Here is a 17,171-nt window from a genome sequence, read left to right as displayed (position 1 = left end):
TTTATTAGAGTTGTCACTTTATTAATCATTTATTTCTTTAGTGTAGTTATTAAGAAAAAATTAATTTAGAAAAAAGATTTTAACAAATAATTAGTTTTAGTATTATTATCATCTATAATCCATATAATAATTGAATCGGTGAGTGGAAGAACAGTACTAGTCCAAAATTCGATATTTCGTTTTTTTTTACGAATAAACTCATCTAAGTATTGAGTGTAAAAATATTACTAGTTCAACCTTTTTTTACTTGCTACAGGTATATTTATTATTTTGATGAGTGGAAAAACAGTGTTTTTATTATCATTTATTTATCTCTATGGTTATCGTTATTGTTGTGGTGTGAATGTGTGCTTACATTAATAATTTTTTGCAATATTAATAATATTTTATATAAGTACATATTTTGTTTTGTTTTTTTGTTTAAACGTTTTTGTGAAATAAAAATGACTGACTCTGACACTACGTCAGGTGAAGAAAATGAAACACCAAAGATAGGAAAGAAACGCAAAGTTTATCCTCAAACATGGAAACGTCAAAAAATTAAGATCGCTCGTCAAAATGGAGCTTCTTATACTTCAGTATCAGGTAATCTAGTTACTTCTAAAATTACTGGTCCTAATTGCGTTTGCAGACGTAAATGTATAAATACGTTTTCCAATGACGAAAAAAAAAAAAATTCATAATTTATATGATGGAAAACCGAAAAATGAATTTGATACTTTTTTACTCGGGCTGATCGAAACAAAATCTGTGATTAGACGCCGCCAAAGGTCTGAGATTGGTGAAGCAAATGCAAAACCAAGGGCGAGTAATTTTGCTTACTTTGTCAACAAGAACGAATTACGCATATCTGTTTGCTAACAGGCTTTTATGAGCTTGCATGCTATATTACATATTCAAGTGCAAAGATTAACAAGTATTTTGTTATTTGGTATATCACCTAAAGATGGACGTGGAAAGCACAACAATCGACCGTCTAAGATAAAAGACGAGTTCATTGTAAAGATGAAGGAACACATTGAATCATTTCCGCTGGAAACGTCTCATTATTCTTTTAAACCTTTACGATATTTGCCTTGTACCTTAAATACTAAGGAAATGCACAGATTGTTTATTAAAAAGCACCCAGATCTTGAAAATAAAATAAAATATGAGTACTACCTAAAGTTTTTTCAAGAAAATTATAACTTCAGCTTTCGTCGACCTTAAGTGGACGTATGTTCAGAGTGTGAGAACTTGGGATCAAGAATCCGGGATAAAAACTTAAATGATAATGCAAAGAGAGTAGCNAATAATGCAAAGAAAGTAGCAGCAGCGCAGTATTTAATCCACAAAAAACGTGCCAATAAGTTTTATAATAAACTTAAAGAAGTTGAGAATCTATGTAAGGAAAATCCTAGTGTGGCAGCAATATGTTTCGATTTTATGCAAAACCTTCCTTTACCTAATATACCTGTTCAAGACGTATTTTATTATCGTCAACTGTGGGTAAATACCTTTGGAATTCATGATTTAAAAGAAAATACGGGGCACTGTTACGTGTATCACGAAGGGCAAGCAAGAAAAAGCCCAAATGAAGTTAAAAAAGCTTAAGTTACTAAACAATAAAGTGTTACTATTATGTTTTAACTATTCCTACTATTTTATATTATTTTTATTTTAATTTAAAAGAAGTTATCAGGGAAATTATAAACAAAAACATAATTGATCAGAAAAACAGTACTTGTCCGATGATATTTTTAAATTGTTTTAAAATAAAAAAAATTTTTTTTATGACCAATGATTGTAATAACAAGCTATTAGGAACTTTGTAAAAACAGCTACAAAATTTCCTGGCTTCTAAAGTTTATAAGTTACTGTAAACAGAATTTTTTAACTTAAAAACTTGATTATTTCAAATTTTACTTTTTGGACTAGTACTGTTCTTCCACTCACCGATTCAATTGTATTTTAGATATTTATCATAGATATATGCAATACAACAGGAACTTTTTTAATTTTTGGGGGAATAATCCCTCCATGCCATCTAAATTTAACATCCTAATTATTATACATTTGTTAGAATTAAGAAAAACAAAAATGAATATCAATTTATCATTGATGTACTCGTTATGACTAAGATAAACTTTATAAACGCACAAAGTCTAATTTAATAAAATCATAATTATTGCTATAAAAACGTTTCGATAACGACAAGATTGTTCAAAATCTAACCACTATATGTTCATAATTTTTTAAATATTTTTTATTATAATTAAGCACAAGTTAAGTACCCGATTGAATATTTCATTTCAGTATTACTTGTACAATATCAAGTAAATATTAATGATAAAAAAATCCAACAGACTTAGAATTTTTTTATAAATCATAACATGTATGATACAATTAAATATATTAACACTTCAAGATTAAAGTTCATTAATGTAGGAACATCCTAAATTTATGTCGGTTCTATTAAATAATTTACAACTAAATATTATACATTTCTTTACAATAATATGCTATATATATAAATAAAAAATTTACATTAACTCATAAGAATATTTTTGTTTGATTTGTTTCAAAGCAACTTAAAATATATTTTAATGATTAAAATAAATTTAAGAACTTCTCTGAAAATATTTAGCCATATTTTAGTTTTTTAATTTCATGTTTATAAATTTTTAGTTTATACTAAGAAAATGTTTTTCACTATTGTCCACGCCAACATGATGAAGCCTATATAAGCGGCACCCTTGAAAATTAAATGACAAATGTACAATCTAAAAAAAACATAAATAACATTAATTAGTTAAAAATAGATTTATTAATTATAAAAACATGAACTAAACATTAATATTTTACTAATTATTTACAGAAATAAATTACTGGTGAATACATGATTTTGGTTATTAAAGTAATAATCACACCCAAAATAATATATACTAGGTATTGTTCATAATCGTAGTTAATCGATATATAACTACACCGTTATATAATAATTGGCTAATTTATAGTAGCTATTATTATTATTATTATTGTTATCTATGAAATACAATTGTAGATTCATACCCCTTAAGACGTTTCTTAGCCGCTGGTAATTTTTCTGGACCTTCATTTAGTAAAAATTTGAGAATTCCTTCATGGTAAGTGTGTAAGTAATCATTCCATTTCAGCTGTTTTAGGTCAAATGGGTATAACGCTTTATCAGTTTCACTTAATCGTCCCAACAATTTTTTCACATTCATGTTGTTGAAATTCCATTCCTTCGTAGAAAAGTACACCAATATATCAGTGAACTTCTCAATTTTTTTATATTGGTCTACCATTCTAAAATAAGATACAACTATTAATTTTTAATTGTTTATTTAGATTTATTTGTTACCTAAGTTTTTTCCCCGTAGCAATAAAAACCAAGTCCAATAAGAAAGCAGGCAAAAAATGTAAAACGAGCACGGTCAGTTTATGCAGAATAACAGATGAATGAGTTATTAACGTCGGATACCACATGGCCTTGACCGTCGGTCGCTCAGCTATGTGGGTCATTAGTGTGTCGGCAAACATTTCCCATGTTAGCGGGTTATCCGCCGAAGAAACGAAATTATATATTTCAGTTTCAAACTTGTCTGTTGGCTTCTGTTCGGCTGTAAATCTAAAATTTACAAAAATTGAGTTAAATGTTTGTCTTTCGAAATACGAGCAATATTTGTTTATCCAAAATTAATTTTTATATTATAATTGACAATTTTATATCAGTAGCCATTGTGATATTATAGGATTTGTTTTTATAACTAACGTTTATTGCAACAACCAACTAAGAGAACTCGCCCTTTTTGGCGCATTTGCCAAAGTCATAGTTTACAGATTAACACTTAGTAATCCAAATGCGTTCCAAGATATCAACTGAATAATTTGACAGTAAAAGCCATACTACGAAAACGAGCTTGCGACAATGATGGTGATAACTAATGTTCAAAAGAAAGGGGTGTACATAAAATTAAGTGTTTTCATTTGGCGTATAGCGTGGGAAAAGCTAATTTAAAAAAAGTAGAAAATCAAAACTTAATCCAAAATAGAGCCTATCCGCTACTAACTATAATTTGTAAACATTAAAATAAATTACTAAAGCAAACTATACGGGTAGAATAAAATTTAAATCAAAATAAATAGTTATTAATTTAAAGATGAATAAATCCATTATTCTTTAATTATTTTGATTAATCGTGTAATTTCTTTAAGGCTACCTGACGTTGGTGTCATATGCAGCAGCAATGAGAGCATTAACCGTCAAATCGGCTGGAACTAAGTCTGTGCGGAAATCCATTTCACATGGAAGTGTCTTTATGATTCCTGTCATTACTCCAGTGACGATGCCTGTTGGTCCGTATAAATTATCGATCCAGCCCGGTAAGGGTTCGCTGGCCGTGGCAATAACTGTTGTGCATAAACAAAAGGAAATATCGTTTAAGAAGTGTTACTTATACATATGAATAGATAAAACATAAACATGACTCACCAATTGCTGGTCTGAATACAGAAATGGGCAGGTCACTGGCTTCGCTTTTGATCAATTGTTCAGCAGCGGCTTTAGTCATAACGTAAGTGTTAGGAAAAGGACCTAAAAGACTAAAATAACAATTCCATCTATCATTATTCCCGAAATATGTTTACATTGATTACAATGTTTTGTACAATAATTCTTGAATATATAAAGGTTAACATTAAATAAAATGTTGAATTAATTTATTAATTACTAAAATTCGATTTAAATATGTTCTATCTGTTTGAATCTCGTTTTGAAATAATAGATATTTTGTATAATAGAGAAAAATACATAAAGAAATCATAATAAAAATATCAAAATGTATTTTTTTTTAAATTTATTCTTATGTTGCCACACAAGTGTTACAGAGTTCATAACTTTACGTCAAATTTTACTTAATCTTTGCATTTTATTTTTATTTATTTAAATAAAACTTTTTTAACTCTAAAATTCAAGAATTTTTTTAATTGTATTAATTGAAATTAATTTTTTAATAATAATTAAAAATATAATTAAATAATTTAAGACAATGACGCAAAGATAAGATAATCTGACTATCAGATCAGAATTTAGATAATCAGATAATTAAAAACTTTTCAGGAAGAGTACAACAGCAAATTTGTTTTACATAAAATTATAGCAAACTAAATTAGTTTCTTTTTTATAACTGGACGCAAATTACCAGATTGTCTGATTTTTGTATAAATTCGTGAAACATAATTTTATCGTTTAAAATGCTATATAAAAGTAGGTTTTAAAAATAAGAAATCGTATCAATTATCGCACTAGTACCTGTAATTATTTAATTTAACACAAAGTAATATTATCAACAATAATATTTCTAAAGTTTTATGTATATCGTTTTAAATACATGTATATAATACTATTATGTTTGACGAATTTGAAAAAAAAGGTACCCATTCTAATCTGACTTTTAGTCACGATGTCTTAAATTTTTCGCGTTTTTAACCAAAGCTAATATAAGAATTAATTTTTTTTCCTTGTTAAATATCAAACCTCATAATTTCAGCAATTTTTTTTAATAATATTTTAATTCAAAAACTAATTTTGAAAATTTAGAAATTAATGTAACTATTATTCGTTATTTTAACTTACATAGGTTTCATTTTTTCAAGTATATTTGAACTTTTTGTCTTGTACAATTGTAAAAGTTTTTCATAGCTGTACGGTAAATTATAAAATCGCTCATCTATTTGTTTTCTATAACAGTTGGAGAAAGCTGTAGATACATGCACATATGACTGAAAAATACAATTTTAAATATTTAAATAAAATCTTATATTTTGATTAGTTGAATAATTGGGCATAGAATTAATAAATTGAGAATAACTTTTAAAATTATACATACTTCGAGATTTTCTATTTTTCTAGCTAATTTGATCATTTCTCTTGCACCTATTATATTTATACCAATAGCAATGTCAAGACGTTCATCGAATCGTACTGTGGCAGCGCTATGGAATATCACATTGACTTCTTTGATTAGAATATTCATGTCGTCACTAGACATACCAAAATTTGGCTGACTACAGTCTCCGCTTATTGCGAATATTTTCTTCAACTTAATTGGATCGATATCTTTAAAGATCTATAATTAAAAATAAAAGTTATTTAAGATTTAAAAATTCAGTAAGCTCATTTAAGGAATAATTATTAAATTACCGGTAAAACAAACATAGCCTCTAATCTTTCTTGAGCGCTCTTTCCTTTTTTGCCTCTTACAAGCATATATATGGATTTTAGTTGAGGACATGATCTTATTAATTTGTTGATTATTAATTTTCCCAAAAAACCAGTTCCACCAGTGATGAATACAGATTTATTTTTGAAAAACAATTGAATGTTGGATTGATTAGCTAGTAAATTTTCGGCCATTTTGGACCAATTTTTTGTCTATGATAGTAAATTTAGAAAAAAATTCGTTAATAAAAACTTCTAAAGCCCGCTAAATAATAAATTAGGAATAGTAAGTTTAAAATAATTAGCGATGGACCTTTTACGATGCTTAAGTTAGAGTGTATTAGTTTCAAAAAGAGATATTAGAAAAAAGTGATAAGCAAAAAAAAATTCAAACTATAAACACAGGCTCAAGGACAGTTGACCTATCCTCAATTTGGTACTGTAAATGGTTTGCCCTATTAAAAATACAAGTAACTATACTCAATTCATCAAAAGTAGATCATCACTCGCATGACTCGAGATTTTAACAGTTAGATTTGGTATTCAAATCGTGCGTTCGAATAATAAATTTTTATAATAATTATTTAAGTAAATGACCTGATTATTTTCATTTTTAATGAAAAATATGATGGAAATATTTTCTATTTTGTGTAAATTAAAATTAATGCTGTTTAAATTCAAACGATTTTACTTGACCATATCATTTGATTAATAAAAAATAATTATTTTTAAATTTCCTTACTCATTCTTTCAGAGTTTATATTTTAATAAATAAAGGTTGGATACTTTAAATAATATAATTGGATAATTATGGTTTAGAGAATAATTATAGTTTAAATATGAAATTATAACGCAGAGAATATTTATAACACATTATTATGTTAGTTAATTTTTTGATACAATTTGTTTTACTTCTATCAATCGTTTTCATTATATATAAAAATTAGATATTTTGTTTTTTGTTAAACCATAATAATACAATATTATTAATTTATTATTTATGTTTGAAATAATTATACTATAATTTTTTTATTACTAGCAAGCTGATTCTTACATATATTTAGAAACTTAATGAGTCTCAACAGAAAAAAAAATAATATCAACAAGGAAAACTAAAAAGCGTTGATGTTTTGTCAATTACTGAATTAATAATAAATTTATTATTAAATATATTGAATTTAAATTGGTTTTAAAAGGTTATTTATTCTAATTTTAACATTTTAGAACATATTTAGTCATTTTTATAAAATATATATTTTTATAATTTTCCTTATTTTAATTTTTTTTCTATGAAAAAACTTAGTTTAATAAGAAACAAATATACAGTTAAATAATTCATATCTAAAAGCATATCGTCATTTGCATAAAAATATTACGCAACTCGATTTTTCACAACTTTTTAGGAGTAAGAAAAAAATACCATTTTTGTAAAACTAACAATGGAAAAATATTTTTTAATACTTAATTATACCAAGAAATAATAGATACATTTTATTCTAAAAACGTTTAAAATATGTATTACTAAAATAAGTATGTATTTCTCGAAAAAATTAAATAAATAAATAGGTTTTTTGAATATTTTGAAAATACTCTATAAGTTTTCAAGATAATATTTATGGCATATTATTAAGTTTTAGGAACCTAAATACTTACTCGATGTTTAGGTGTAATATTTTGAACATTTATTATTTTGAAACTTAACCAATTAACTTTGATTATGTTTTCTCAATACCATTTTAATATAACTATATTATCAAAGAAATTTTTTTCGCAGGATAATTCGAAAATATAATCATTTATCTCAGGTACTGTAGAAATATGTGTTTTATTGATATTACTAGTACTCAATTTGAAAATTATTAAATTAACCCAAGAGTAATAGATTTATTGATTTATGTAAAAACCTTTAGATATTTTTAATTGATTTTAGGTACCGTAATATCAAATACAAAGTTGTTGTATACGACTTTCATACAAATGAATCGTAGCATACCTATTTCTGGCCAACCGGAGCAATAAAATAAAAATACTGTAATTCAAGTTCAGAACATTAAGAAATGTTAACGTTACACTAAAAGTTTTTTGAAGCCATAAATAACTTTTTACACAGAAACAGGAGAATTAGTTTTGAACGGCTGATGGTAAAACGAAAAGTGGTACCTACGCTGATATGTGTCCAATATGTAAGTAGCAACTAGTTGTCTAAAATGAACAATGAAAGTATCTTGAAGATAAATTTTCTACAATAAAATGCCAACAACCTACTTAACATTTAAACAAGCACTTATTTACATACTCACCCTTATAGCTGAAAAAAATCTAATAACTATTTAAAAACCAGTTTATGAGAGTATATTTTCTACTATAAAAAAAAGAGCACAGGATCTATTCAAGAGCTAATTTATTAATGTGGTAGTATTGTGTGTGCACTCGGATGACTACAAGTGTAATTATTATATACGTTATTTAGCGAACACCGGTTCCAGTCATTTTGTTACAATTATGTGTTAGCAATTCCGAGAAAGTTATGTTTATATACTAAACATCGAAGTTTACGGTTAAAAATAATTTCTCCTGTCCTCAATTAGTCAACTAGTATGATCCGGGTTCTTTTGTAAGCTCGCAGTGTTCAAATATAAACCTTAAGTTTGAGATATCAACGTAAAAAATTTAAATATGAAATTTAAACAATTATTAATCTAACGATTCAGCCAACCCTTAGATTTGGCGACACCATTTAATTTTAAACAAATACGTAGGAATGTAGAAAAATGTCTTACATCTATACATACATAACTATATGTACGTCTACTCTTACTAACAGTTAAAATATTTTTTTTATTTTATATAGTAACCCAGTTGATATTAATTATACTATAGGTTAAAATTTAAATCAAATATTTATTTAATTGGGCGATTTGTTGTAAGAAATTACATTTAATTAGTTTAATTTTACTAATTTTTCATCTTGAAAATAATATAATATAGTAGAATAAAATTAATCAATTTTAGAAATGAAATGAGTTATTAATTTATTATTAATTTTCTATTTTAAAAATTACCAAAATTTATTTTAATGTCATAGATTCACGAGGAAGTAATTTTATAGATTTAATTAAGTATAAATAAAATATATTTAAACTGCAATATATGTATATTTTTTATTACTTACAAGTGATAATTTTAATGAGATCCTTGTTTAGTATTGTCGAACACTTAAAAAAAAAAAAATATTTTACGTGACGTTAAGGAAAAATAACATCACTTAAGAATAAAAAAAAATTTTTAACACCCTCAAATAAAAAATCATGTGTTCTGTCTAGTATCCGGACGACACTATCCGCACAACAATAACAGATGAATTGGTCATACTAGGTTTTTCATTTCACTTCGTCAGCCTCTGGCTGTGTATACACTTGGGCTTAAGTTATTGGAGATGGTACGTTCCGTTAGGAACCAACATGCGGCAATGACCCCCTCTTACGATACTAATGAGTGAGTATGAACGATTCATAATAAAAGTCATAACCTGTGATTACTTTTGGAATACCTAAAACATGTTTGGGTACTTATGATGCTTGTTGTTTTCATTTTTTCTATATCAGTTCAATAGAATGTAATAAAATTTTTTATACTTAAACTTTCTTAATATTTTACCATCTCGTATTTTCAAATGATAATCAAATGGTTTAACATGTTCCCATGCCATAAATAAAATGTCACATCTTGCTCAAAATTACTTAATTTATATTCAATTATTAATATTTATACAGATTAGATTTAATAAAAATGTTAAGTAATATTTTGTCGAAGTTTTAAGAAAAATCTTTTAACCATAAGTAAGACATAAAATTGATTGTACCTTACATGATTTAAGTTGCACTATAATTATGGATAGATAAAATTTAAACTCCGCTAGACTTAACGTAAACACCACATGAGTCCTATATGAATGAACATTTTTGTTTCAAAGTCATCATAAGTTGTCCGTTGATAATGAGTTTTGTTTAGGTGTAACTATAATATTTATAATTATGACAGGTTAATAAACTCTTACTTGATAAACACTGAATCATCAAATATGTCATTTATAAACTTCAACTGTAATAAAATAGTGAGTTAAAAATCAAATAACGATTGCCCTTTGACCTTATAAAATTCCTCATCACTGAAATATTGAAAATTTATCAGAAATTTCTTTTTAGGTTTTAGACGTATGATGTTTTATCAGAATATCCTTCAGGTTTGTATTATAGAAAGGACAAACGGTACAATGCCATCAAAAATCATTGATTTTAAAGGCTCAATCTTAGATAAATTCGGTTTTTATTTGAAGCTGAATAAGTAAAAATTAATAACACGAAAACAAAGATAAAATTTTAATAAAAAACTTTCGGTTTTTGTATAAATATACTTTATATATATATATTACCGAAATAAATATCGTGATTAATGTGTATTACAAAATGTTTTTAACAAAAAATATTTTTTAACATCAAATTTAATTATTTTTGAAAGAAAAATAATATCTCGTTATTATGCTGTTGTTAATTCGTTATTGAGATAGTAGTATCAATATTATATTATAACTAAGCCAAAAATATAGTAAAATTTTAGACCATACGAAAGGAAGCAGGCTATAAAACGGACAACAAGATTTTTCAATTATTTTAGTAAAAACTAAGCACGTCGAATGTAAATACAATACAATGACCGCGCTATGTGGTTTAGCGGCTGCCCCACTTATCCAGAAAAATGTAGTACCATAGTAGCAGACCTACTTAAGGCTGCGTTGAATTCAGTGTTAAGGTCGTCGATTTTTTTATAATAGCTTATGACGTACGTACTTTTCTAAAAGTAGTGTGTTATTTTTTACAACTATTTTTTAGAAAAAGTTTTTAAAATGAAACTATTTATTTTATACTAATAGTAACAAATAGTTGTATAGAAATTGTATACTAATTAATCATTAAAAATATTAGACCTAATTTTTGTGATATATTTTAATAGAACTAATTTTTACAAAGTTAAATATAAATATTTATTTTTTGAGATAAGTACTTTATTTGGAATCAATAAAAAAAATGTTTGATTTAACTCTAATAGTGTAAGAAAAACTAATAATATTTGTCACTTATATTATTTATTAATTGATACCATGACATATTGATAACCTTTTTTTTAGGTGCCTTCAAAAGACACTCCTGAAAATCAAGTTGAATTTAACTCCAGTTCTTGGATATATAATTGCTAATAAGATAAAATATTAAAAAAAATGAAAATGAACAGTTAACACGATTACTGTGTTCAGTTGCGAAGAAAGTGGGAGATTCCAAGTAGTAAATTTTTAATATAGATATCAGACTAACATGTTTATTGTAGTTGAGTTGGTGATAATAAATTTTTTTTTAATACTAAATCATTATAGACTAATAATTTTAAAAAACTTCTTTTCTAATCATTTTTGAAGTCAGTATAAACATTGATTTTAAACTAGCATTCCAAAAAACTTAACTTAAATGAAAACATGACACATTGTTGATGCAAGTAATATAAACATAAAAATCAACACGTTTTGTCACAAATGTTATGTAAACTAAACATTCAAACATAATAGACCTTTTTAAGCGACCTTCTAAAGTTTCTGTATGGTGATCAGGTTACTGAATCATTTATTAAATATTTAATGCACTTTAATATTAATTAAAAGTTGTTTTACATATGCATAATCTTAATTTGAGACATTAACTATAGTAATGATATCTCAACTGTATAGATACATATCAGTTATGAACCTGGTCACGGTTTAGTTATCAAGTATTTCATTTATTTTAAGGATTGAATTAATTCCATTTAAATGGTCTATTTATTCAGAATGTCTTACCATGTTCTGATATCTTAAATAAATTTAGATTCAGCGAATATATTGCGTTACTTTTTTTTTAATAATTCTTATAGTTTTGACTAAGTTTAAAACAGATTTTATTACTATTCTTTAACAAAAAAATAAATGAAAATAAATTTTTTAAATGTTTTGGAAATTTCAAAATAGTAATTTTTTAGCACTTTTCTCACAAAAAAATTTGATAAATTTAATAACTTTAGGCTAGGTACTTATTGAATACCAAACATTAATACATTGAGTCATATAAACCACAAAATGTTTTTATTTTTATTTGTTACTGAATAGCTTTTTTTAGTACAATTGATTGTTACAATAATAGAACTCTTTGAGTTCGAAGTTATAATCTTAGTTAAAGTCCCTTTCAAGTTACATGATTTATAATCAAAATTCAACAAAAATAATTGGATAAAATTGTTTGAATAAATAATTTTTTTTTTTGATGGTCCGTTCCTCTGAAAATATTGTTCTATCTAGAAGTAAATTTTGTAACCTAAAATATATTAATTTTGTGTCAAACATTATTGTTTATATGAAAAATTACGTTCTTAACAGGGTAATAGTGTATTTTTAAGTAAATGTAGTATTTTACTGTTAACCATAAAATAACGAACTGATTTACTTTTCCATAATTTGAGCCATTGTTTTAATTTTGATCGATAATAAACTATTGACTCAAGATTAAAATCGATAATTTCTTGTTTAACTTCACATTGAGATTGATTATAAAAATTAAAAAATTGTTAAGTGGATAAAAAATATAAAATAATTCATAGCGTAATTATTAGTTTGAAGACTTATTCTTTTCCTTATAATTTTTTATATAAGGCAAAACAATGAAAACTTTTCAATTTAAAATGAATATTTTTTTCAATGTGATATTTAATACGTATAGCAGACGAAGAGGAATATATTATTAATTCAATGAAAAATTTACTATAATATATACAATGATTTTATTTCTTTTTCTTTTTATTATTACTATTATAGTGACTATTACATAATATTTTGAGGATATAAAAGAAAAACTGGAATGCAAAATAAAATTGATCAGGATTAATATAATAAGGAGTATTGTACCTGTGGTTATATATAGTCAGATAAAGTAGGTAATTCGACAAAAGATAGAATAATAATCTCTAAGGAGTTAAAAATTGAATTTGTCTTTTAACAGATAGAGTTTGTATTCGATTCCCTAAGGTTTAAGACTTTCAGAGTAATAAGCTTAATATTTGACTAGGCTAATACACTTTTTTTTTAATGCCAGCAAAATGTGATATAACCAATAAATTGACAATCATAGTAAAAATTGTTTGTTGATACACAAATGTTAAAGTATTAATTTTACATTTATTCAACTGGAAAAATTTTTACTAAATATTTATATTTATAAATTTTAGTGTTGGTGCAATAGCAAACACAGTATGCAATTGCACGGGGTCTTTTGCTTAAAACTTACACTAAATCTCAAATCATTGCTCTAGAACTGACAAGATAAATATGCGCTTATTAATGTTGATAGAATGAAATTTTAAGAATTAACTACTCAATTATTTTATTTTTCTTATTATTATTTCATTGAACGGTATTCATTTAAAATATTATATATAAAAAAAATGATCAGTTTTATATTATTCTATTTCCGGAACCTAACATGTAACAGAGTATTATGGCCCTCTTTCACATATTAGGGAATCAAACATTGTTTTTCGTTAAGCGAATGATAAACGGGTCGGGTATTATTATTACTTGCACTTTAAACCAGACACCATCAATGAGAAAATCACAAGAAAAATCTCGTTGGTACCTTAGAGATTGAAATGAGACCCCGTCATACTTAATCAAACATACGTTTCTACGCACTAGACCAGACGGACCCCTAAATATTATAAAAATATAATATAATTTAATTTATATGGACACAGCAGATTGTGAAGTTCTTTTTATTTGTATTCCAATGATTGAGAAATAATTTCAATGTATCTTCTTGCAACCAATCTAACTAATCATATCAATGAAACCTTTAAAGTTTGATAACCAACTTTTACTAAATTTAAAGACGTGTTAAGATTTAAACATATAAGAATAAAGTAATTCGTAAAATTAATATTTCATTTCATCATTAATTAAAGTCATATTAATTTTCTTTTAATCATAAACAATATTTATATTATAATTCATGACAATATTTACATTAGTAAAATTTTATACAACATATTAAAATTTATAACAAATAATTGTTCAAACAAAATTCGTTAATAATAATATACATTAAAAAATATATATTAGTTACAATTCACATATAGACATTTTTTGAGAGTGATGATATTGGAAAAATGAATGAAGAATTAACAAAATTACAAAGAGTCACTAGCTAAAATGAATTAAACAAATCATATTAATATAATAAACGTTTTAATAATTTAATTATAAATCATTATTGTTTAAAATAGTTGTTTTTAATTTTCTATAATTACGATTAAAGTAATAATAATGTTGTGTTCAATTTTTCTAGAGCAAAAAAAAATTTATGTGTAGAAATACATATATTTATTTTTGAGATTAAAGCATATTAAATCCAAGTTATTTGATGTTAATTGTTATGAATGATAGTTGAAAAGTAAAGATATAATGAATGTTGTTTTATAATCAAGTATTTAAGTGTCAATTGAGCTTTATTACATTTGTATACAATATTATAAGAAAAGTATCAATTACCTTGTCTATTATAATCATAATATTTCCGCTAAAATTATGTGAAAATTTTCTTTGATGGCTACTCCTAATAAGTTATAACGCCCTTAACGCAAGTTTCTTTTATTTTAACAGAAATTAGGCTCAACGAGTGTTCTAGTAACTATTTTAGAAGAGTTAGTAATCTTGATTGTGTGTTGGTATTAGAGCTCTGCGTAGGTTTTCGTTTTATTGCCCGACCCAGACCGCCAATTCCCAGAAAGGAGCCCAGTCTAAACTCCATTGATTTTCTATTTGACAAATTTAGACTAATTTCAGGACCATATTATAAGCCTTAAAAGCCAGGCTCAGCCCATCAGTTAAACATTTTTTAATTCCGCCACATTTACAATATCAATTACCAAACCAAGATCATTTTATTTTTCAATAAAAAATAATGTTTAAACAAAAATATTTAATATATTTAGGTTAAAAAAATCATATAAATACTCATTTATTTAATAATATGATAATTTTAAAACAATATTAGTAATAAATTATTACTAATTATTATTGCTAATAATAAAATAATCTGTTTATGAATTTATAGGTTAGCTTTAGGAGTTTAGAAATAAAGTCATACTTGTCGAATGATAAACATTAGTTATATTTAAATTGTCGTTGGTGTAAACAAAAAAAATTGTATTCTCTTATCTAAAGGAGATATAATTTTTAAATTATTAAATATTTTTATAATATTTCAATTTTGCAGCACTTTTAAGTCGGCAGTAAAATTATAATTTTTTTTTGCACATGTGCTCATTAATATTATTTTTGTGGTATGTCAACTTTTTATCTTCAAATCACGTATGCCGTTTATGAAGTTTGGCAAAATCTGTATGTATTATAAAAAAAAATGGCGTTTATATCTTTAAAAATAATTTTTATATAGCCTCTATGAATAAAAGAGTGTGGGATAATATAAAAAGAGTAAATATACCTTTAAAAGACTTTATTCAGTATGTTGTATGTAAATTACTGACGAACTTGTTCACGCATTCTCGGTTCAACCAAGTGCTTCATATACATGTATACGTATTTAGATTAATTTTTTTTTCATTGATTAATATGTATAACACTACCTCATAGTATTACACATGTTATAATAATGTTATAAAGTAAAGGTGTTGTATAAAACAATAAGTAGTACAGATGTGCACAGTGGTTCAAAAAAAAAAATAAATAAAATGGCCAAAAATCATATCACTTTAATTACATCCGATAATATTGTTAAATAGGTTAATATGTACGTTTTCGAGGTCGCTAAATTATATAAATTTTTAATTTGAACCCTTTTAAGAGCAGGTTATAGAAGATGATTTTAAAATTTAATTCAAGTGATTTACGGTTTTATACAATTTTGGGATTGTAAAATTCAGATTTTAAATTGATTTTTCAAATTTAAAAGTATGTTGTAATAAGGTAGGAAATTTAAAATCTCGCAATTATTATAAATTTAATAATTTTATTTAGTACATTTTTTAATAACTTTTAAAATAATGTTAATTTGGCTGCTACAAATATCTTCTTAAATTTAGCAACCTCAAAAATAAAGCTCATATAATACATACATAATTGCATAATATAAAATAAACAGATAAAAAATGGGATATAATTTTAATCAAGCGTTTTTAAGATACATCTATACAGCTAATCCAACGCCAAAAAATAATTTGTCACTGATATTTTATTGTGGTTTTAATTTCAGCGTGAAAGTGTATAAAATACATTAAGATTAAGTTTTCTAAACATTTATTAGATAATACTTTGGATAGATACTATGAACCTGTTAAATTTTCATTAAAATATTATAAAACTTGTCGTTAAGATCTATATATTTATATATAATTGGTATACTACAAACACTAAAATTTGAAAACAAATTATTACTAGTACTATTTTAAATTATTCACATTAAAAATAAAATTAAAAAATATAAAAATTTTATTGGTTAAAACAAATTTTTTTAAATTTAATTTAACTTCTTTAGGGTAACTATTGAATTTTTGAAATATATATATATATATATATATATATATATTCAATTATTTTGGGATAAAATGACTGTTGTGAGACAAAAATTTTCAATATAAATTTGATTTTGGCCACTTTTTTTAAAATTCAGATCACTGTGGAGTGCCTGCTACAATTCATATCAACACATTTTCAAGAAATATGTTGGATTGGCAACTTTAATAAGACTTCTCTCCAAAATAGTACAATCTGTAATCCCAGTATTATAACGCCATTCATTTAATTTTTGGCGAATTCTATAGAATTTAATGTTTAATACATAACATTTGTAGTAGTCAA

At 25.0% G+C, this 17,171-nt stretch overlaps 1 protein-coding gene and 1 long non-coding RNA gene across 3 annotated transcripts; one reads left to right on the top strand and one right to left on the bottom strand.

Annotated features, from left to right (window-relative positions):
* Nucleotides 1-2,413: 2,413 nt before the first annotated feature.
* On the bottom strand, nt 2,414-9,572 carry LOC126904376 (fatty acyl-CoA reductase wat-like). Of its 2 annotated transcripts, none has more exons than XM_050683375.1 (9): nt 8,524-8,541; nt 6,206-6,436; nt 5,892-6,131; nt 5,639-5,784; nt 4,496-4,605; nt 4,224-4,413; nt 3,365-3,631; nt 3,052-3,309; nt 2,414-2,762 (listed from the first exon to the last, which is right to left on the bottom strand). In XM_050683375.1, the coding sequence occupies exons 2-9, from the start codon at nt 6,416-6,418 to the stop codon at nt 2,669-2,671; spliced, it is 1,518 nt and encodes a 505-aa protein (XP_050539332.1). In that variant the 5' UTR covers nt 6,419-6,436; nt 8,524-8,541; the 3' UTR covers nt 2,414-2,668. The 2 variants fall into 2 exon arrangements, with proteins under 2 accessions (XP_050539332.1, XP_050539331.1); XM_050683374.1 differs by lacking the exon at nt 8,524-8,541 and adding an exon at nt 9,396-9,572 and having other exon boundaries at nt 2,415-2,762.
* Nucleotides 9,573-9,619: 47 nt separating this feature from the next.
* Nucleotides 9,620-11,636, top strand: LOC126904377 (uncharacterized). The gene is made up of 4 exons (XR_007703735.1): nt 9,620-9,718; nt 10,265-10,337; nt 10,429-10,466; nt 11,409-11,636. It is a non-coding gene; the product is annotated as an uncharacterized LOC126904377 (long non-coding RNA).
* Nucleotides 11,637-17,171: the final 5,535 nt, after the last annotated feature.

This window comes from Daktulosphaira vitifoliae, unplaced genomic scaffold (assembly GCF_025091365.1).
Source record: "Daktulosphaira vitifoliae isolate Bord-2020 unplaced genomic scaffold, ASM2509136v1 Scaffold_4, whole genome shotgun sequence".
Classification (NCBI taxonomy): Eukaryota; Metazoa; Arthropoda; class Insecta; order Hemiptera; family Phylloxeridae; genus Daktulosphaira; species Daktulosphaira vitifoliae.
This window is presented reverse-complemented; position numbering and strand designations above follow the sequence as displayed.